Raw genomic sequence first — 22,489 nt, 5'->3', positions numbered from 1 at the left:
ACTAAACTTAGATAATATGTATTGGGTCACGCCTGGTGGGAAAGTGTATGACTTGGCTTTCTCAAAATTCAGGTAAATGTCATCACATATTTGGTTACAATAATGACATTCAACACATTTTTGGTTTTTATATATATATATATATATATATATATATAAACTACTGTGTGTATTTTGTTGTTTTGCAGCATAGATGAGGTTAACATTCCCCATTCATGCCGAATGTGGTCGAGGGATAAACTAGGTAATTGATTGCCAGTTAATCCCTCTGCCACAATAAAAAAAAAGAAAGGTTGGAGTTTAAGAGTGGAGAACGGGAGTGAAAGAGAGAGGAAGTAAAATAATAAATATAAAACAATTGCTAGGTGCAGTGGCAGCGTTTGCCCCCAGGGGGCTCTGCAATACTTGATTCCAGGCCCCTACCACGGCAGGGTCGCCAGACCGGTATTTTTGAAACAATTACAAGATGTAGAATAACAGTAATTAGCGGTGATACAAAATAAATGCCCTGTTTTCCAGTACTTCTGTTCCAGCTAAATTAATTCTGTGTAGTGTTGTGAGTGAATGAAAATGCTGACATATAGTAGTAATATAAGTAACTGTTAAGTAACTCTACTTACGTAACATTCTTATCTAGTCACGTCAGGTACTGTTTGTAAGACTAAATACATACGTCACTGACATAACGAGCACTAGCTGGAATCCAGTCTTTACTAGACTGGAGTCACTACATTACATCCTTCTTTCTAGTTGTTTAAGCTTAGGTTTGATTAATGACATTGACTCTTTTCTACACTTCAACTTTCTAGTAAACTGTTTACATTTAGATTTAGGACACTGAACAAGTTACATTCAATCACTGTTTTGATATCCATACTATCAGTATTTTTGCAATCTCTGCATGTTTTTTTTGGTTTTTTATTTATTGTTCGTATTGTGGCAGATTTCGAGGTCTCCTTCTCGTCTGTCTCATAGGGTATCGTCGCTGTTTTTCAGGTGGTTGAGTAGGGGTAGATGATGGTTCAGTCAGAGTGTCGTCATCTTCCTCGTCTGTTGTCCAAGACCTTTGATGAAAGATGATGTGTAGGGATGAGTTGGTAGTGGGAAGAGTTGCATGTTACTTGATGTCCCTTGTAGGTTGCTGTAATCATGGATCACTACAGTGTACGGTTTGTTGTCAAAGGTGAACTGTATCACCTGGTTTGATCGAAGACTGCTTGGCATGAAAACGAGAATCAGCATAGGTTTTCATGTTGCTTTTTGCATGCTGGTCAGATTGGTGAATTGATTCTTGAGATGTAGGTGTTGTCATTTCTGGTAGTTGAGTGCGAATTGGTTTGCCAAAGAGTAGCTCGGCTGGTGACTTGGTTGTTGTACTGTGTGGCGTAGCACGATAATTTCTCAGAAACTTGTATAGTTCTTGTTTCTGTGGTTGGCCTGCAGCTGTGGTGGCTGTAATGTTTTTCTTCAAAGTTCTCATGAAGCGTTCTGCAGTTGCATTTCCTTTAGGCCAGTAGGGGGTGATTTTCTGAATTTGGAAACCCAGATAGTCGCTGAACTGTTGGAAGTTGTCACTCGTGAATGGCGGTCCGTTGTTGGTCTTTACTTGCTGTGGAATGCCAAGTGACAAGAATATTTAATCGAGAACAGGCATGACTGTCCTTGCTTATGTGGAAGTTACCAGTTCCACTACTGGGTATCTGGAATATTCATCAACCACGACTAGAAGTCTATTGACAGGAATTGGTCCACAAAAGTCTATGGAAACGTGTAACCATGGCCCTGAAGGTAGTGGTGTCATCTGTAACAGTTCCATTGTGTTCTGGATGCGTGGCTTTGAATGTTCATGTTCTTTATGGGTACGTGAAAGGCGCGGCCAGGCCTTGAAGCCCTCCTTGGAAACACTGCTATCACGTTTGCTGAAGAGTGCACCGCAAAAGCAAAACCCTGCATTCGAAGAAGAATATACAAGCCACATTCGAAGAATGTTGCCACCATTCTTCATGTGCATTTAGTAGTTCTCTTTCGTAAAACAGCTTTACAGCTATGGCCAAAGGTTTTGCATCACGCCCTACAGAATTAATATTACGTTCACATATTAATTACATATCGCTTTGTAGTTTTCCAAAAATTGAAAAATGTGACATTTGTAGTCCCCAGTATACTTCTGAGATACTATTATGTAGTTCCTTATGTGATGTTAAAAGAAATCTCTAAATTGTTCATATAGGTTTTAAAAGTTTTATTAATGTCTGCATCCTAATATACTACTAGGTAATGCAAAACTTTTGGCCATATTTGATTATATATATATATATATTCATTCATTCAAGTACATAGCCTACAGTGTGGGACTGACAACTACTGTACCGTGTTGTGCATACCGCTCCTATGTGTCCAGGTGCAGACTAACGGTATCGCACCATGAAATGCTCAGCTTTGCCGCACATGTCTGTCCCATGCTTAACGCCACCACTGGCTACGCATGCTGGTTCAACACCAGCACGGTACTGGTTTTAATTACTATTTGTTTTGTCTCTATTTTGGCCAAAGTGCCATCTTCTTTTAGAAAGTATTTTGTCTGTTTAAATCTGCACAGCAGCACCTTTACTCACCAGACTTCCCATTCTCTTCCTGGAAGAAGATTTGTAGAATGAATCAATAATAATAATAATAAAAAAATAATCATAAATGTTTTAAAAATACATAAAAAAAATAAAAAATAAAAACAATCAGTGTTACAAAACAATCACATTTATTATTGGGCACTTAGAAATGTAATATTGTTTTAAATCTTTGAACCTGGTTCTATACTAGGTGCTCTTCTCTGATAACAAACAGCATCAAAAAGACAAAGAAAAGTCAAGAAGATCTTCCTCTAGTATGTGGCACTCTTAAGCAGCAACAAGGTTTAAGCACATTACAGTTGATTTCAAATCTCTGTAGTTTGAAGAACACCAGTTTACCTTCAAGTTTTAACCCCCCCCCCCCAAAAAAAAACACCACATGGTTGCAGGAATGTTATTGTCTTGTACTTACAATATGTATAGAGTATATATCATTTTATATAAAACACATAAACTATTGTATTTGTTTCAGCCTTGACATGATTCCACTTTATATACATAATGCCTTAAATCTGGTACTTGTGAAAATACATCAAATGCTTCACATAATATACAAAGTTCCGCATCTTAGACAAAAAAAAAACACATTAAAGAATTTATGAAAGGACATTGTCACTGAACTTACATATTTCAACATAAAAAATGAATACTGTCATTACTATATAAAATGTACAGTCATGCTAATTACATATACTTTTTTCATTTATTTATTTTTTTTAAAAAAGGTACATGACCGATATTTACAAAAATCACATGAAGAAAGAAGATTGCCATCACAATTGGTCCTTGTGTATTGCTGACTACTCCAAATGCAGTCCAAGCCATTATCAAAGTAACTTTTTTTTTTTTTTTTTTTTTTTAATTGTTTACAATTAATTTGTAATTGAAATATCCATAATAATAAGTATTTAGGATTAGTCTGCATTTTCCAGAAGCTTAAAAAGAAAGTCCACTCAATATTCTTGTCTAGGAAGAATTAACTCCCAAGTCCTTTAGCGAAGCAACGGTACTCTGGATTTGGGAATGGAGTGACTAAAAAAAAAAATAAATAAATAAATAATAATAATTAATTTGCAGAACTAAACGTATACACACACACACCCACTATACTCTATGAAGTTAAGCGCAATGCTATTTTGATGCATTTATTTTTAAAACAACACTACCATTAACCCCATATATTTCTATTTATTTTACAAAAGTCATGCACTTGGTAGTTACTGCAGTTTCACACTCTTCCCATTACTAGATGTCATTAAAAAGTATTTCAGGTTCTGCCATCAAGATGGCCTAAAAATCAAATCTGTTCTTTTTGCAATTGCCAAGACCTGCTCCAGCATATACATTGTATCTCTATGTTTAATTGGCCAATGTTATGGAAAGACAATCCTTACTGAGAGGAGAGAGAGAGAGAGAGAGAGAGAGAGAGAGAAAGAAGCAGTCAAATAGAGCGAGAAACTAAAAAAAAAAAAAAGTACCATAATCGCATTAATCGCTTGTGGTAAATACGATGAGTTTTACTTCTCCCCTTCTGAGGAATCAGACTGTTGGGGCAAGAAAAAAAATAAAACCACCAATTAAGTGTTTAACATGTAGAAATTAGATCTGGCAGCAGTAAATCATAATGGAATGGCAGCACAAAACAGTTTCAAGGGTCTGATTAAAGTTTGGAAAAATAGAACAGACTACATGTTCTGTAAGCAGGACTGTTTTTACAGTGTAAGCAAATGTAATAAAGTTATATTGAAGCTCAAATCTATAATTAAATCTTAGTTTTGTAAGAACAGTGGGATGGAGAAATGCCAAATAAAGCGAAACTGAAAATCTTCTACATCTTTGTCACATTTTAGTATTTATTCATATATTTTGAAAAAAGCTAAGTGGCACTTACTGTGTGAGAGTGATCTGTGGTTGCTCTCTGCTGGGTGTAGTTGTTTACTGCATTTAGGTTGTTCATCTGGTTGGTTGAATTGCTTACAAGTTTAGAGCCTGATTTTGCCTCATTCTGGGTTTGGTCCTGGTCATTAGTCAATGCATGCAAGTTGCCTAAGGATCTTGCTAGCCTAGAGTTTAACAACTGGCTGTTACAGAAGGAAGACATGGTTAATGTAAAGACCATTAATTTGTCTATAACTCTATTGCTTTTGCTAGAACACTGTATTTAATAAAAATATACAATTGTTTATTTTCTTAATTCTCGAAACTGCAGGTTTAGTGCCATTGCCAAATAGGTGCGCATACAGAAAAACCTACATTAACTGGATGATTTGTACTTCTATTAAATAGGAAAATCTGTTTTGGGGTGTACTGGCTGTTTACAAAGTGCAGCTGACTGAATACAAGTGGAGGTATTCCAGGTCCAGTTACCAGATTGTCTTTCACAACAGACATGCAATGCAAGCTAGATCAGCAAAGTACAGCTTTATGAATCAGCGCTACCTTGTGAACAGACAGCAAGTATTTACAGCAGTACAAAAAGAAGCTTGATTCTGCCTCTTAAAAGGAACAGACACTGATCTAGCCTAGTAAAAAAGCCACTCCCTTACCTCCCTAAGCTTGTGTGTCCTGTCGTAGATCTTGTTGTTCTTTTCCCAGTGTCTGTGCCACTTGAAAGGCTTCCAGATTTTGAACGCGTGTTGCTCTGTACACTGGATTGCAAAATGATTCTACATATAAAAAACCAGAGAACTTTATTATGTAACACATAAAATGTGAAAAAAAAAAAAAAACACACAAAACAAAACAGAAAAACCCCAAAACTGCTTCCCGATTGGTTTTTATTGGTTTTGACCCTCTCTGACCCCTGATCTCTTCCTGGGAGTAGCTGGAGCATGACAGTGACAAGGCGGCTTGTATGTCTGTAGCAGAAACTACCTTTAGTAAACAAACTAGAAAAGGCCTGGTGTATGAAAGAGTACACAGGAGTATTTAGAACATTCTGGGAGGGCATACATACCTAAATGATTGTGACGAGGACCTGGTGCGAATAGTGTTCTCTTCCAATCTATAAAAATAAAGAACAAAAAAGTTAATGCAAAACATTAGGGGAAACTGCACACAGCTATCACCACCTTCAGAAATAGATCGATGCATTTATTTGTTTTTTAGGGGAAAGGGGCATCGGAGGTAAATCAAAATGCATGGATTTCAGTAGGCCTCCTATTTAACATATACATTATACTTTAGCAATATGAACAGCCTTGATAAAATAGATTATTTTGAGGCAACAAATACATTTAAGTATTAATATGGGAGTTTTATTGAAACCATATCCCCAGCCAAGACCAAGCTCATCCATAATTAGAATGCAAATAAGGTTTTACCTCGCATTGGCACTGGCAATATTAGTGGTCCTCTTTTTTGTCTGTTGAAGATCTTTTGGTTACTTGCTCGTATTTTATACTATAATTTGGATTATACAGAATGTGAGATTAAATTGATGCTGCTGCTTCCTGGTACCCAATCACGTAATGTTTTGTAGTTCAAACTTATTGCAGTGAGACCATTGGAGTAAGACCATGTGACCTACAGCAGACAATAGGTGGGTCTACAGCGTTGCAAGAACATATCCTGAATTAACAAGAAACCAAAAGATTCCAAGCACAATAAAAGGTGGACCAGTATTGTGAATAAAGCAAATTAGGGGGCAAGAAATTCATTTTATCCAAGGTTGAGAAAGTTTAAAACATGAATACAAAATTAAAAATATTAAAAATAAATAAAATAAAGCATAAGATCTTTCAACATTTAAAAGCAAGATCTTACCAGTACTGAACTTTATTTATTGTATTATTCATGGTATACACTCAGTTATCACCCATAAGGGATGACAGGTTTCTTCCCCCTCCCCAATGACCCCTGCCTCATTACAAATACAGTATCAGTTCATTTACATTACTTTTACTGAAATATTCATTACAGACATCACTACTTAGTATCTCAGGTAGCCTTCACCGATTGTCAGGGAAAATATAAAAATAAAAAAATACAACCACCCCAAACAAAAACAGGTTTGTCTTCAAAACAATTATGTAACCCAAGAGAATGTTCAGCTATTTCAGAAAACAGGCTTTTTAGTGTTTTGCAACTGAAAACAGCTGATGTTTTAGTGGGTAACTCTTCCTGTCTGAAACAGTTTTTTTTTTTTTGGGGGGGGGGGGGGGGTTTGAAGTAGTTAAGGACAAGTTCCTTATTCCAAAATCAAAAGAATAAAAAAATATATATATGTTTGTAGAATTTTAGCTGGTTGTTTGGTTGACGCTACAGTACTGAACCCCACCCATCTAAAAACAGCCTAGCTGCCACTATATAGAAAACGTAAAACTTTACCCCTTCCCCATATAAAGATGAATAGCGATTTAAATACAGAAATACTGAGTGGCACACTTACAGTGCTACATGTTAGGCTTCCTTAGGTGGTTACTATATTCCTAACCCATCTAGACAGACAAGCAGGATGGGAGAAGGGTAGCCACAAACAATCCACCAGATGACAACACTACACAGTGTAGAGATCAGCATAACAAGGCGCCATCTAGAAGGGAGGAGAAAGGTGATAGAAAAAAAAAAAAACCAAAAAAAAAAAAAAAATGGGAGAAGCAGATACTCCAAGCAAGAAATGAGATTTGTCCAAATGCTGTGTTTTGAACACAAACAAAAGCCATGCTGATATTAAAAGATGTTAACTATCAGATCATGCAACAAATAAAAAAGGCAAGACCTTCTTTTGGTATTTTTAAAAAAAAGAGGACTGGTGGCGCAAAACACTAGCAAACTGTGCACAATATACAACCTTAGGGCCAATATCAAAATTGATACAGGTGGTCTCAGCCCACTTTCTAAAAGTGGCTAGTTCACACAAACTAAAAAGCACTGAATGGCACCTCTGTAGACAGTTTCAGGAAGGCCAGGGATGGGAAGGACATCATCATGCCAGGCACCTGGAACATCATCATGCATTGGTTCTTGGGATAATCTACACCATTTTCCAGTGGCATCAATCTAAAAGATTTGCATGAGCCCCCAGATCACAAGAGTTTGTCTTTATTTAGAACACCATAAATGTACATCCAGTTTCAAAAATCCAGATTAGCACTAAAAGAAGGTAATCCAGGATCATTGCTAATTTAGGTCTGAAAACCGCTGTAAATGTGGAAACAAACCCTTGTAATATTTCCATGGCAATATATGCAGCTATACACTCTAGTGCTAATTTAGGCTCTCGCACCATATGTGATGGTATATTTCCTTATCCAAGGAAACTATGTAGTCCAAGAATAATGCTGAACTGGGTCTGTGAAACCAGCCAGAAATGTTTTACATTTAGTACAGTTGCGGCTGTATCAGCAATACAGTCGCAGTTTAAAACAGAATTACTAAGAATTAAAAAAAAAACAAAAAAAAAAAAACCTTGATAAACTTGACAAAATATACCAATATTCTTCATTACAAAGAAACATCTTAAATGTCACATCAATGGTTAAACTAAGTCTTCAAACTTTTTTTTTTTTTTTTTAAATTATACTACACAACACAGGTTTTATGCCAATGGAATAAAACCATATATAAATACTTAATGTAAATAGCAAAATAAAGAAATAAAAAAAACTTGTTGCACAGATGAAACCAAATCAAGACTGACATAGGTGTGAAATTTCAAAATGCACAGATGTTTAAATTGATGTTTTAATTTTGATATCTTGACTATTGTTTTGTTCAGCATTAGGAAATTACGACATTGTTCATTCCACATGCTTTGCAAGTTTAATAATAAAACTAAAAAAACATACTGCATATAAAATTACACTGATGCACTTAAATACATTTGTTTTCTTGATTAAATTAGCAATTGGCAGTGCAACGGACGTCAGTGGAACAAGTGAATTACAAAAAAAACAATGTTTAAAAGCAAAATTAAGTTTAATTTTAAACCTCAATTTGAGAACATCCAGTTCCTTAGATGTAAAAGGCTTTGAGTATTTAATCTGAACGGATGTCACTTTAATTTATTATCTTCACTTCTCGCGGATCTTAAATTCTTCCAAAGTTATAATTCAGGGAGCATCATCGATACATGCGCTTTGTAATACAAAGGTCAGCAACTGTTGTGTCTCTCTAAATTAAGCAACAGCTTTTACCATTTCACCTGTCACTTCTGGACAAACACATGGCTACATGATTTATTTTTACAGGTATGCACATTTTGAATTGGATACTAGGAAGTCCTAAATATCAAAGTGGTGTCAAAATGTGGTGATTAGTTCATGTAAAATTAAAAAAAAAAAAGATTGTACAGACAAAAAATAAAAAAAAGAGGAGATTAGACTAATGCTATATTCTCTTACTCCGGAACAACCCATATACATAAATTAGGCCTACATTGCAATCATAAACATGTACACTTATGAAGCAAGAGACCATTAATAGGGTGCTTTTTAATATCCACATTTTTTCAAGATTTGAAATTGTGTACTTGTTTAACGTCCCAGTATGTGTGTTTTGTACGATTCTCTGTTTCTGCTCAGATCAATAGCCATACTTACAGAAATGTACAGAGAGAAAAAAAAAAAAGCTCCTGAAAAGATTCTTCAAGGCTGAGGAATCTTCTCAATATTGAATAATCTTTATATAAAGTCACTTAAATTCCACAACTAGGTTAATGATCAGGCAGTTAATTAAACGGATGGCATTACCACACACTGTTCACAGTATGGGACATTACCACTCAATAGATTTTCACTCATTATCAGTACAGATTTATTCAATGTCAAAAAGGATACAAAAATACATAATTGTAGTACAAATTTGAAGAGAAACATTTAAGATTAAGAAACAGACCCAGGATTAGCCAACCAAGACACACGCGTTTAATTCTATTAGGAACCCTGCCTCTGACACAGGGTATCAAAACGTGGTCAGACTTGTCTCTTGTCACAGTGATCATTTTTTTAAGAATATGCTATTTTTCTAAACATGCAATGTTAAAACTACAATTTTATCCTCATATAATTGGCTATAAGGGCCTTCCCTGTTTCTTTAAGCTGTGAAATAAAATGAACATACAAATCTTAAAATGCATACTACCTAAGTAGTCCCTTACATAGCAATTAAACACCTCATCCATGCAACACTCAAGATCAGCTGCAAAAAAAATATTAAATTCCACTTACCTTTAAAATACTTATATATATATATATATATATATATTTATTATTCTCTGCTCCGACACCAATGGAGAAAGCTGTGTTATCTTTTCAAATCGCGACAACATTCAGCCCAAATAGCACTGAGGAGACTGCAGCATTTTACTATAGTTTGCCTGTTGTGCAATAAAATTATTTATTTTCAATGCCATAATCACATCTTGCAAAAATGTTGCCATGGCATGAGCAAGCTGTGGTCTGTGAATGTGTTCATGCCAGGGTTTTCGTTTACACAGCTATTATTTGAAAGTCTGGGAGAAAGTTTACTATTTGCTTTAAAGATTTTTTTCCCACCCCCACAACAAAAGGTGATGAATGTTGGATGTATACATCTATATGACTATCATTCTAAGACTTACTTTATTTTTTTTAAAACCGTATTAGTCCAGGTTTATATTGGCAGAACCAACTGGTAATATTCCATGTAAAAAATGTGACTGCATGGAATGGAAAGAAAAAATATATATATTCTATAAAATCTTTATAAAATGCAAGTAGATTAGTTCCTGGTATTATAAATCATTGTCACGGCTATACAGATTAATTTGCTTTAATCCATTTAAAAGCTAAACCTGTATTTGCATTGGATCTTACCACAAAACAAAATAAAAACAAAAAAACATTAAAAGTGTTTTACTGTAAACTGTGGTTTCTTGTGTTACCCACTTGCTAAAGCAACCCCCCACATACTGAAATCTGAACAAGAGGCTGCTTTAACCCCAGTTAAAAGTAGCAGGGCATGATGGTATCACAGCTGAATCTACTTACGTCAATGATCCCGTTGATGCTCGAACTTGCCTCTTGCTTTTCAGAGCACGTAGTTTGTCCCCTTGAGTTATACTATTCCGTTCATCTTCGTCATTATACTTCAAAAAAAGACAACAGGAGTCAGTTAATAACACATTCACTCATGAATGTGCAAATATAAAACAATATAAAAAGAACATTGCAACTATACACTGACTGTGTATTAAAACACACACACAAACAAAGAAACAAGCAAGCGCTTTACCAGTTCTATTTCCAGTTTTGCACTCATGCTGTTTGTGTTATCGTTAATTGAAATGTCATCGACCCCCGATAAGATTCTTGTGACTGCAACCTTGCTAGTTCCATTTTGTCTTTCTCTCATTTTTGCACGGTAGATGTCTCCTTCTGCCCACAGGCTAGCTTGTTTTCTGTTGCATGGAAAGAAAGACACAATACTTTTATAGCCTATTTAAATTAAGTTATTAATGTTTCTATTTTAAAAAAGTGTTGTTCTGTGGGAGGTTTTCCAAATTACAGAAAAATTACTTTTTAGCTTGGAATATAGGTTAAACTGTAAAAAGGTAAACATTAGATGCACCACAATATAATATTTACTGAAAATTAACAGAACATCCCATGTTTAAACTTCTAAAAGACCACTACTGAAACATTGAATCTTTAGTAACATGTATTTTATTTATTTATTTTTACTTACTCTTGCACATAATTTTGCTGGGGTCCAATGACTGAACCTGGTCTACAGATTCTTATCCATGCAATGGTTTCAGATGCAGTTAACCGGTAATGCTTCATCATGTAGCATCCTATTAGAGTACCCGTTCGGCCAAGACCAGCTAGTAAACAAGAAAGTCATGTAGTTTGTGTTGATGAAGGAAATAATGTGAAAAACAAAAATCTGTTGAATCATACTGAACTGCCTCCATGTTCTGTTACTCTAGTACAGGGGTCTCCAACCCTGGTCCTGAAGAGCTACTGTGGCTGCTGGTTTTCGTTTCAACCAATCTGTTACTTAATTGAGCCAATTATTGGCTTAATTAGTCAAGATTAACAGGTGTTCCAGATCTTTAGCCACTGATGATGTAAAGACACCTATAAAACCTGCTGGATAGGAGCTTCTCCAGGACCAGGGTTGGAGACCCCTGCTCTAGTATATAATTTGAGTGATGACCTCCACCCACACCTCTAAGAGTTCAGCAGAAAATGCATTTCAAGAACCATACCTTTGCAATGAACAGCAATGGCACCCTCAGCATTTTCACAGATATTTATGAACTTCTTGACTATGGCATCACTCGGTGTACTTCCGTCAACGAAGAAAAGATCGTGGTGCTCAAAACCTAGATCAGTAAATCGCTTGGCATCGTACATTTTCTTGTTTAGACGAACTATTGTGGTGATGTTGTGTTTTCGGAAGTAAGGGAAGTAGGCTTCAGGTGCATGAAGAGGATAGCCTGAAGTAGGAGAGGTCAATTTCACAATGGGGGTTAGACAAATGCATGAGGTCATTCAGGTTTCTAGGAGGTAAATATTTTTTAAAAATTTAGCATCTTACAAAATAAAAATAAAAATGTCTGGTACCCAGCAGGCTTACAGTCACCACTCATCCCTCTATCTTGTCCTTTTAAATAGTAGAAATCCATTTGTTACTATCCCCCTACTTTGTACGTGCAAAAATAAATATCATTCTAAAATTAGAATTTGAAATCAATAAAACCTTAAATAATGATTTCATAAAATGTATATCTTTATTAACGATGAATCCCATGCAAGGACAACCTGTAACATTCAAAAGAGTAATTGCTGCAGACAAAGGGTTAATAAATTGGGCACATGTTTCTAATTTAAGGAATTACAAATTCCATGCATGAATAGTGTCAATTTGTACAGGATTATAATTATTATATACAAATGTAAGGGCTCATTCACATGTGGTTTGTTTCGTTTTAAACCATGTTGAATGCATGTTTAAAACAAGGGGAAAAAAAAAGAGAAAGTTTCTGCTTCACATACCATTTTCAATTTTGCTTTTTGGATGTGGTCCACTGAAGGCTAAAAACTTCCCAGGAATTATCCAATTAAAGTCTCCATTTTCTGCTCTCTGTACAAAATATTTGAAGAGCAATTAAAACTACAATGCCTGCCTATGTGAAATGTACTTAATGAAAATGTTATTACATGACCTACTATTACCAATATGTTGAAGTAAAGAATAGTAGAGCAGCAATAAAGTGATACTCATATACATACAGATGTTTAACTAGCTTGTTAACTTGTTTTAACAGATGTGACACATTTTAGGAAACATAGACAACATATTCCAACACGCACAGCTTTCATTAGCACAATTACAACAGAAACCATGAAAAACCAATACTTTCAAATACTTGGACAAATTAATGCTTTTATAACATTTTATCATAATTGAATGACACATTCTCTAGATATACCAATATCTACAAGTCTAGGTGTAACATATGGATGCCTCCATTATATCCCTGTGGCATCCCCACTGGTGACAATGCAACAGGATTAAAACACTAAATTAAAAACACCTTACCTCATAATGTTCATACTCCTCAACATCAAAGTCAGAGAAGTCAAGCCAATCATATTGCAGAGCCTGCAACAAAGACAAAAGGTGCTATTCACATCCCTTGTTCTTAATATATATTCCTTCTCCATTCTTACTATTCCACCCCCCCAGGCTGTAGTGCACTACATTGTTTTTATTTTTCAATCACCTACCTTATGGACTCCATGTAAACAGTCAAGGATGTTTAGATTGTATGTGCAAGTGCCAAAAGAAGCATCTCTGAAATGACATGAATGATCTGTGAATAAGCAGCTTTAAAAACAGCTGTGATGACGTTAGTACAGATGCACTGTTCAACCACCTTTCTTGCAAGATGAAAGTTTGCTTTTTCCTTAACTAAACAGATTTTCAAGAGAGAGGTTTTCCTAATCCTGTGGCACTGGCCCCTGCACACAACATTCCTGTCTCTTCTACAACACTTGTAGCTAAACTAAACACAATTTCAAAAGGAACCAAGCTTGCAACAAATACAAAAGGCTTTTTGGGCAATCAGTTTAGCTTTGTTTTCAGTTGTACCATGTAAACAAGCACCACAGGCTAGGATAAATCAAATCTGAGTTTAATAACTCTATTGTATACATATTAAAAAAAAACACACACACCCCAACCACAGACACACTACACGGAAAAATGCAGAAACGCTGCATCTGCAGTAACCTCATAAGCTGAACATGTGTGGCTACTTACTCAAGATCCAAAAACCAATCTGTTCTGGTTTACTGGTTGTTATGAGCCGATGGTTGGTTTTACAGTACCTTTTGTTATTTTCAAAACACAGGAAGTCAATAGACTGTAGACAGACATGCCCTGCATGAGGGTTTAAAGTTCATCCATTAAACTAAAAAGTCAACTTATTTAACAATTAAAGTAATACATCATCCACACTTCATTCTACCCATGGTAGAGTTAACTGGAAACTGTAACTGTTGACAGGCTACACACCCACATAGTTGCAATGCTATCCTATAGGAATGACCTTTCCAGTGAAAGGCTACACACCCACATAGTTGCAATGCTGTCCTTTCCAGTGAAGGAGTAAGAACTGCAAGTGCTGCTTCTAGTGAAGATACCAACAAGCCATCAACAAATAACGCAACATATGAACGGTACATAATAAAAATTACCTAAAAGACAAGTAGGAGGTGTTTCCAGATACCAAAAGCCGATAAGCCTCTTCAGGGGTTTTCTTCAAGTGCATTACCTATGAAAATAAAACACACCCATAAAGTCAACTGACATCTACATTAGTTTTGCATATGATAAAAAGCAGGATGCCAACACTTTTGGAACAAACATGATCTTTTGGGTTTGATTCACCTATATTGTGGTTGCAAATATATAAGGACTTGCAGTGTGTTTTTATAAAGATGTAAAAATAATTGCATTATATATATATATATATTTATTTTGCAGGAATATGTACAATGCAGCAGGCAGCAACAGTAAACAGTATGCGATCAAAACAAGGTATTTCATTACCTCTGTGCTTGGTTATAAAAATGACTAGATAGGACCGATGTGCATAATCTCTCTTGGACATTGTCCAAATATGAAAACCATAAGATCGAAATACACAGCTATTACCGACAACATTGTTCACCAGGTTCCATGAAATAAAGCTTAAGTCTTTAAAGCAAACATGGAAATGAAAGCAGCTTTCTAAACTGGTACTAAATAGACGTGTTGAAACTACAGAATGCGAGCAGTGAATTGGTGGTCTAAAAATATATTTTGATCCCTTAAAAGCTGACAAAGTTGCAATTTAATTGCACATGATTAGAGTTATTACTGTGGTTTTGTGTAAAAAGAGCATTTACCAACCACCCAGAGAGAAAGACGTCTAGTAATCTCCCAGATGCTGAATAATTTTCATCAAGAAGAGTCGGTAAATTTGAAATAAAATGCAATGTAGTGCTCAGAGAAGTTGCTTCTTTGTAAACTATGAACCAGATGTAAATAACTTGTGCAAGAAGGAGGATGAACGACACATATCAACAGAGTATCTTTATTTCATTGAACCTCCTTTTCCAAAGGCTACCAGCACCTTGTTTACTACTTTGAATATTCGTTTGTCCTTGGGCGATTTTTATTTACATATATCTCTCTCCAAATGCTTTGTTCAAAGCATGTATTTATGAAGAATCGGCAATTATGTTTTGTATTTTCGCCCGTCCCCAATTTGGTTTATATACCAATTTTTATATTCTATTATGGTTTATTGTAAAGGCTGGTAAACACCGACATGGTCGATTCACACAGGACACCCGATTTTAAAATTTTACAGAAGGTACTGATGTCCTGTAAAAAAATCTGAGGACCTCTGAGAAAATGATCTGGGATAAAAAGAAACGGATGAGTCATACAGGACTAAATTTCACTGATGTCAGTAAAAATACTGGATGAGGCCACCTGTTTATGTGGCGATTTTCAGTCCCATGCAAATCAGGATTTATTCTTAACTTTTGTGTCAGTTTCCGGATAAACTATAAAAATAAAAAAAAGGATACCAAGCGTGAACATTTACTTAAATCAGCACTATTGCAACAATTCAGCTTAATTTTCCCCCACTAAACAGGGTCACTTGCACAATTGGATTATGTAGTTCTGAAGACAGCAAACGGTTAATTTTGCAAGTCAACCATTTAGATTTAATTTCATAATAACCTTTAACTTTCTGGAAACAGCACCAACACATTAAACATATGGGTACAGATAAATGTAATTTGTTTTTGCGTACACTGTATGTGTCACCGCACCAAGAGAAAAATGATTGACCGGGGCAGGCAGCATCAGTCAACATAACCTTGTATTCAGGTTTGCAACATCTTGAAATACTGAAACCAGACACCCTACAAAAGCATACAGCAACAAATGGAGGACAATGTTTTCACCTTTTGGCTTTTTAAAGTGTATAGGCGCAACCTCTCATATCTAAAAGAATACTCCAACTTAACATTTCCATCAGCTTTAACCCAGGACTTAAAAGCAAAAATAAAAATCTGATATTAATAGAGCACAATTTACAGACACTAAATAAATGTGTATACAAAGGAAATGACATTTACAGTGCTCACCATGCTTTCATTACACGTTTAGAAGCTAGCTCATTTGCAATCTGTGTTTTTATTTATTTATATAAAATCAAAGTAACAGCCAAAGGTTTGAGAAAAATAAGTTAAGATTTGCAATAGTAAAAAAATTACTTACTGCATATGAGCCTATAAGATAAGCAGCATTAGCCTGTTTTTTCTGGTCACCACAAGTGTAGTGAACAATTTTCTTTTTTCCAAGTGTGAAGGACTACAAAATGAAATAGAGATTACTGTAAACGCATAGTAATGTCATCATTTTTACAGGTCAAAATAAAATTAGACCTATGAATTAATATAAATACAACAGAATTGAGCATGCATGAGCAAAAACAACAAAGCAAAGGCAAGCATGCGTCAAAGTGAACTTCCTTTTATTGCTTATTCATACAAAACAAAATGAAAAAGTACAAGACTGGCCTGTACACAAAGCAGATCCATCTTCAGTGAGGAAACAAGATTTTAAAAACACACACCGTTAGTTCCTTTGAATGAGGAGAGACCAGAAGTAACATTCTCTCCAAATACTTCTACACTTGAAGATAGATTACCTGATAATATCATGCAGCAATACTGTGTCATCTAGTGCAGCATTTGTAATTAACTTCAGCCACTTACTGTAATGATATTGCATTATAGTACATAATTATAATAAATATGTAATACTTGGTAATATAGAGGCATTTATTGAAACCCCAAATATGTAGAACCACACAAAATTTCACAATGCCAACATAAATGTACCTTTAACTTTTTATTCAGCTTACAGCAATAGCGATAAAACATGGCCAGGTTAAGAGGTCCAAAATCTGCATAGAAGCTATAAAAGAAATTAAAAGTCAATATAAAACATAGAACATAGTGCATTTCCTTATTTCTACAAAAAAATGCATTCAACCTAAATTCCTTCAAAATAAAAGATAATCAAAACTAGATATTTTCGTGCCAAACTTTAATAACAAATGTTGACTAAACTTGCTGTCCATTCAATTTCCAGTTTAAAAAGAATGACATAACTTGAAAATGTCCTCAGTGGAGAATTTATTTATTTATTTTGCCAGCTTGTCCTGTTCATACAAATAATATACAAAAAAAAATCTGTTATTCAAATTACAGCAAAACAGACTGAAAGAATCAAGTCCTCTTAAGTTGAGAGGGGACTAGTGGTCAAGTTTAAATTGTGAGCTGGAACAGAAAACTATGCTGAATAGCAAGACCTAACCCTAATTGCATGTGAGTGACATTCATCCCCAGCCAGGGGAAATCAGCATCATGATAAAGTAGATCCCTATGCCTATCCACTGTATGCATACTTCCATTTAACTTGCATTTATGCATGTGCAGATAGCCTCTACTTCCTGATTGTGAAACACAATAACCTTCGATAAAGAAAGGTCCTTAGCAAGTTTCAACAAGATCGGACAAGCAGTTCTCTAGATGTGAAAACTTTATATACTGTACATATACCCACCTCCACTACGGTATTGTTTTATGCTGTAGGCTCTTAAATATATTGACAAAATGTGCATCCCGGGCTTGGAATAATAACCGAACACACAAACATATTTTACACCCACGTATTTAGTTCCTTACAAGTGTTTCTATTAAGCACTTAAAGACACACAATATATGGAAATGTGCAGGTCTACCTTTGGAGGTTTGGAACAAAGTGCAAAGGTCTTAGGCTCTTCACTTACTTTTCATATTCAAGCTCTTCATCTATGCAGAAGTAGTGCCTTTCTGAAGTACTTCTGGGTTTCTGGTGAAGAATGGCAAAATACAGACGATCTGAAAAAGAATAAACCATTACATTTTAATCGACTCAATGCATTTTCTAGCAAAAAAAAAAAAAAGACAAAAAAGACAAAAACAGGATGTGGGATATTTTGTGCAGTTTATATTCAAATAAACACGATTTTTAATGGATGTAAAAAAATGTAAGTATTTAAAATTTGTAAAAGTTTCAATTTTTGTCAAATAAATCAAGGGCAGATTTTGGAACAAGATAAAAAGCATGTGCATCAGTAATCGGTTAAACACCCTCAAGGAGCGTCAACAGCAGATGCGTCTTTATTAAAACAAATGAACAGTACAAATTCAAAACATGTACATAAAGCTAAGCCCATGGTAATCCTTATTATATAATACCGAAGATTCAAACTTGGTTTGCTACTTTATGTTTTACACACACAGTACAGATAAGGGCGTAGCAAACAACAAAGTACATTTAAGTATTACGAAATCAACAATGACATTCGCAAAATACATGATTAGGTACTGAAAATAAAACAAATTAAAGGGAGAAATAAAGCAATCAAATAGAAAGTTCAGACCCACCTTTGATAAATTCGACTGTATGAACTAACTCTTCCACTTCCGCCATTCTGTTTATTTACTCCCGTTCTAAATACTGTAATTTACCTTCTCTCCTTTTATCCTGGTTGTTAATAAGAGACGGCTACCTCCGCGAGTTTAAAAATTGCAATGTAAAATCAATACAAAATAATAAATACATTAAATAAATAAAAACGAACTAGTTAATTCTAACAACGCGTTAAAAAGTGTATATTCTTAAAACAGTGATGGAATTGTACGCATGTAATAATAGATACATATATTTTAAATAAGATCTACCAAAAACCCTTCCTTTAATGTAATTCAAACTGAAAACAATGCCGCTTGTAAATATAAAAGTACCCTCCTTCCGTATTTCTTTGTATTGAGTGTGAAAATCTCCCAATGCAGTCCTTCAGTTCGGCTCTCACAAACAAATAAATAAATCTTAATCTTGATAATCAACACAGTTGCAAACAAGTTGAAAACAAAGCGACAGTTTCCTCTCGCTGCAAAATAAGAGAAGTAGAGCCGCAACACTAGCCCTCTGTGCTCAAGACTCAGTTCCAAGTGTTTTCACCGCCCACTCTGGCACAGGCTTTCTCTCTTCATTGGCTCACAGGTAGAGAAACTGCTTTAGACTGCCGGGCATTGTACGAGCTGCCCGACAATCATTGGACAGCCCATTTAAAAATTTAAAGTTCTGCAGAAAAGATACAAAGGAATCTAATTGGAACGCTGCCCATGCCGTTGCTAGGAGAAAAGCTCTGCCGAGCCAATGGGGATGTATCTCTTTGCTTTACGACACACTCACTGCAGTTTTGGTCTTTATACAATTTCAGTAAACTTCAGCACTTTTGTTTTTGACAAAACACAGCAGATTTCAGCAATATCTTGAACCAAGGCAATAAATAAATAAATAAATAGATAAATAAATAAATAAAATAAAAACACAACCAGTTCAGTTTCTGCAGAAACATAAAAGGTGCCTAAAGAGTTTCCAAAATATTTGAGATAATCCATTAACAACCTTATTGAAATGTACGGCCCCCCATCTTTTCAATGTGATATATTAAACAGAAGGCTACTTAAACTTGAATGAGAGAATGATACCATTATACCAATGTCAAGGTCACCAGATCGCTTAGCTTTCAGTGTTATATAACCCTGCAAATATGAAGTCAGTACCTCAAACAGTCTGAGATTTGACGTTATCACAGTGCCGCTTTGTAAAAATCTTGCACAGTATACTTATGATTTATCTTGATGTGTGTGTACCCATCATAACAAGACAACGTCTCAACGCATTAGGACACCTGAAAAGCAAAAAAAGTCATATGACCACAATACTGTAGCTAAAGAAACTGGACACACTTAGATTTTGCCCATGGAGTTTCCATAACACTGAAAATATGAAGTTCTAATCTCAAATGTTTTAATACAAATCAAAACATTCACAACAATTATCCACTTTAAACCAGGAGAAAGCCAACTCTATGTTCAACAAAAACCATGACTTGGGCACTCTCATTTACACTGCAAAAGCATCAGCGAGTAGCATTACAGTTTACATACTGTAAATCACTGTAACAAGGACATTTTTATTCACGAAATATTCCAGTTTCATTCATATTATAATAGGACTTTTGACTCAATTGGCTGTAATGGAATATCCATGTCAACTGTGTGCTTTGGGTGTGGGGTTGAAGCTATACGATACAAATAAGGTTACCCATCAGCAAGATCATTTCTCAGAGCAAAGGTAGGCAACCACAAGGAAGTTCCAACTATGTCATTAATCATTAAACTGAACCAACTTCTGGCTAAGTCCCGATATACTTTTTCAATGAATGATGGCTATGAAACCTGGAATGGCATAGTATTCCAAGACCCGTGTTTTCTACTCGTGTCTCAGAGCGTTTACTCCAGGCTCTAATTTAAACAGACTAAATGAAATAAACACATTAATGAATCAACACATTAAAAAAGGCTTCTCGTTAGGGATGTTAAATTATAAATGGTTACATAGCTCTAATCAAAACAGCAAACCTGATCAATAGTGGTCAAACAGAAAATAAATCCTTGTCAAGGTAATTTCTGGTATGAAATGCAGCAAAAGGGTACCTTGTGTGGAACAACCTTAGGTAATGTAAACAAACTGGAAAGTCAATTTCTGACGATGTAGAGCACAAAGGCGGCTAAATAAGAATGTAAAAATGTGAAGTCACCCAGGAGTGATATAATATTAGTGAAAAAAACGAACATGCACGTGGCACTGCATCTTTATTAAGTATCCTTTCCTTTTTTTAATGGACATTTTGGATGAATACAAAAGCAGTCATAACATAAGTTGACAGTTTCAACGTTAATTTACAGATTGGAAAAACAAGATAAAAAGAACAAGATATTGACACAGGTCAAGATATCGTCTTAATTTATAATGCACACTGATCAATTGATAAAGTTAGTAAATATTCAAAACCCATTACACACACAGAGCCACAACTCACCCCCAACATTAAGCAAGACAAGTGTTCAACCATGCAAAACACACACTGCATTTTGAAAACAAATGCGGTTGAAATAGTTTTTACATTTTAAATAACACAGACTACCAGATCCAGATGCAAATTTGTTGACTTGAGAACCACTAAAATCAGACTAAAGATACAAATAAACCACAACTTCTTTAAACGACCGATAATTAATACCTATTAATGTTCATTTTGTTAAAACCTTGACTAACAAAGTCAAACCTGCTCATAACCGTGATATTTTGCTTAATGTCTACTGCCAACATAGTTACATGCTTGCATTTAGCAGTTACAAAACACCCGCAGACGAATACAGAGATTCTTATTCATTCAACAGCAGTGCAGACATTAAAAAATAGACTCACAAACTGTTCAGGGTCGCCATTTTGGTCAAAAAAGAACTTGACAGTATTGAAAACGTAGGCTAATCACATAGAGCTTTCAAATATGTACATATATATAACTTGTGTAAGCCGCTGGCATATTTAATGCTTTTGGGGTTCCACACCTACACGTCAGGTGAGTACGTTTTCTATTTCCTTACCTGTGATACAAATGTAAACATCAGCCGTCAGCTCCTCCAATTCTCCGCGTTTCACGACGGGTCTTTTTTTCTTCGGCTCCCAACGCTTCCTTCTCTCGTTTTTACGCTTCATCTCTGTTTTGTTTCTGGGTTGGCATCATGTTCATAAACGCCTTGTCGGTGTGCTGTTTTCTCTGGCGTTGGTTTCCATTCACCGCACAACCTCCTGCAAGTCTCACTCTGGCCGTTAGCTCGGTTTATGCACATTTTATTCTGACGTTTCGTTGCAGTAGGCAGGACTGAAGAATAGCCTCTCCTACTGCCTGTATTTACTGGTTTCACATATACAGTATGTTTTAATCAAGAATCATTCCTCCTCTCAAAGAAGTAACTTTACATTGTTCGTTTAATTTGCTGTTTGCTACCACTTTGCTAATACACATGATAATAAAAAATGAATGATGTGCCTTTTTTGGTTAACACATCAGACAGTGATACATCTGATTTGACATAATGGACATTTTTACTCATTTGATGTCTGGTTTGGAGAATGCATATTCACAAAGCATGCGTATAATCTTTTATGTAAAAAGAAAACCCAATAAGATGTGCATTTTTTTCAGAAACTTAGTACTGTACATATTACTGTTGGAGTTAATTCTGATTTCTAAAAGGTACTTTACCTGTCATTAGAAAACTAAATGACAATTACATGACCTGATGATAGCAGTGTTGGTAGGAAGTGTTCCTCAGGTTCTTACCTCCTGACAAAACTGACCAGACCAAAAATAAAGCCCATATATTCTGAAAACAATA

General features: G+C 35.3%; 1 protein-coding gene across 5 annotated transcripts; it reads right to left on the bottom strand.

The window, feature by feature from the left end:
- Positions 1-3,464: 3,464 nt before the first annotated feature.
- LOC117409264 (dual specificity protein phosphatase CDC14A-like) lies at positions 3,465-21,946 on the bottom strand. 5 transcript variants are annotated; one of them, XM_034015023.3, is made up of 17 exons: positions 21,695-21,942; positions 17,980-18,070; positions 17,027-17,102; positions 16,401-16,493; positions 14,318-14,394; positions 13,346-13,412; positions 13,158-13,220; positions 12,611-12,698; positions 11,821-12,051; positions 11,295-11,433; positions 10,842-11,007; positions 10,598-10,695; positions 5,584-5,631; positions 5,174-5,293; positions 4,519-4,708; positions 4,106-4,171; positions 3,465-3,659 (listed from the first exon to the last, which is right to left on the bottom strand). In XM_034015023.3, exons 1-16 carry the CDS (start codon positions 21,804-21,806, stop codon positions 4,145-4,147), a joined length of 1,686 nt encoding a protein of 561 aa, XP_033870914.3. In that variant the 5' UTR covers positions 21,807-21,942; the 3' UTR covers positions 3,465-3,659; positions 4,106-4,144. The 5 variants fall into 5 exon arrangements, 4 of the variants coding, with proteins under 4 accessions (XP_033870914.3, XP_033870915.3, XP_033870916.3 ...); XM_034015024.3 differs by lacking the exon at positions 21,695-21,942 and adding an exon at positions 18,620-19,262; XM_034015025.3 differs by lacking the exon at positions 4,519-4,708 and having other exon boundaries at positions 21,695-21,945.
- Positions 21,947-22,489: the final 543 nt, after the last annotated feature.

This window comes from Acipenser ruthenus, chromosome 2, assembly GCF_902713425.1.
Source record: "Acipenser ruthenus chromosome 2, fAciRut3.2 maternal haplotype, whole genome shotgun sequence".
NCBI classification, from domain to species: domain Eukaryota; kingdom Metazoa; phylum Chordata; class Actinopteri; order Acipenseriformes; family Acipenseridae; genus Acipenser; species Acipenser ruthenus.
This window is presented reverse-complemented; position numbering and strand designations above follow the sequence as displayed.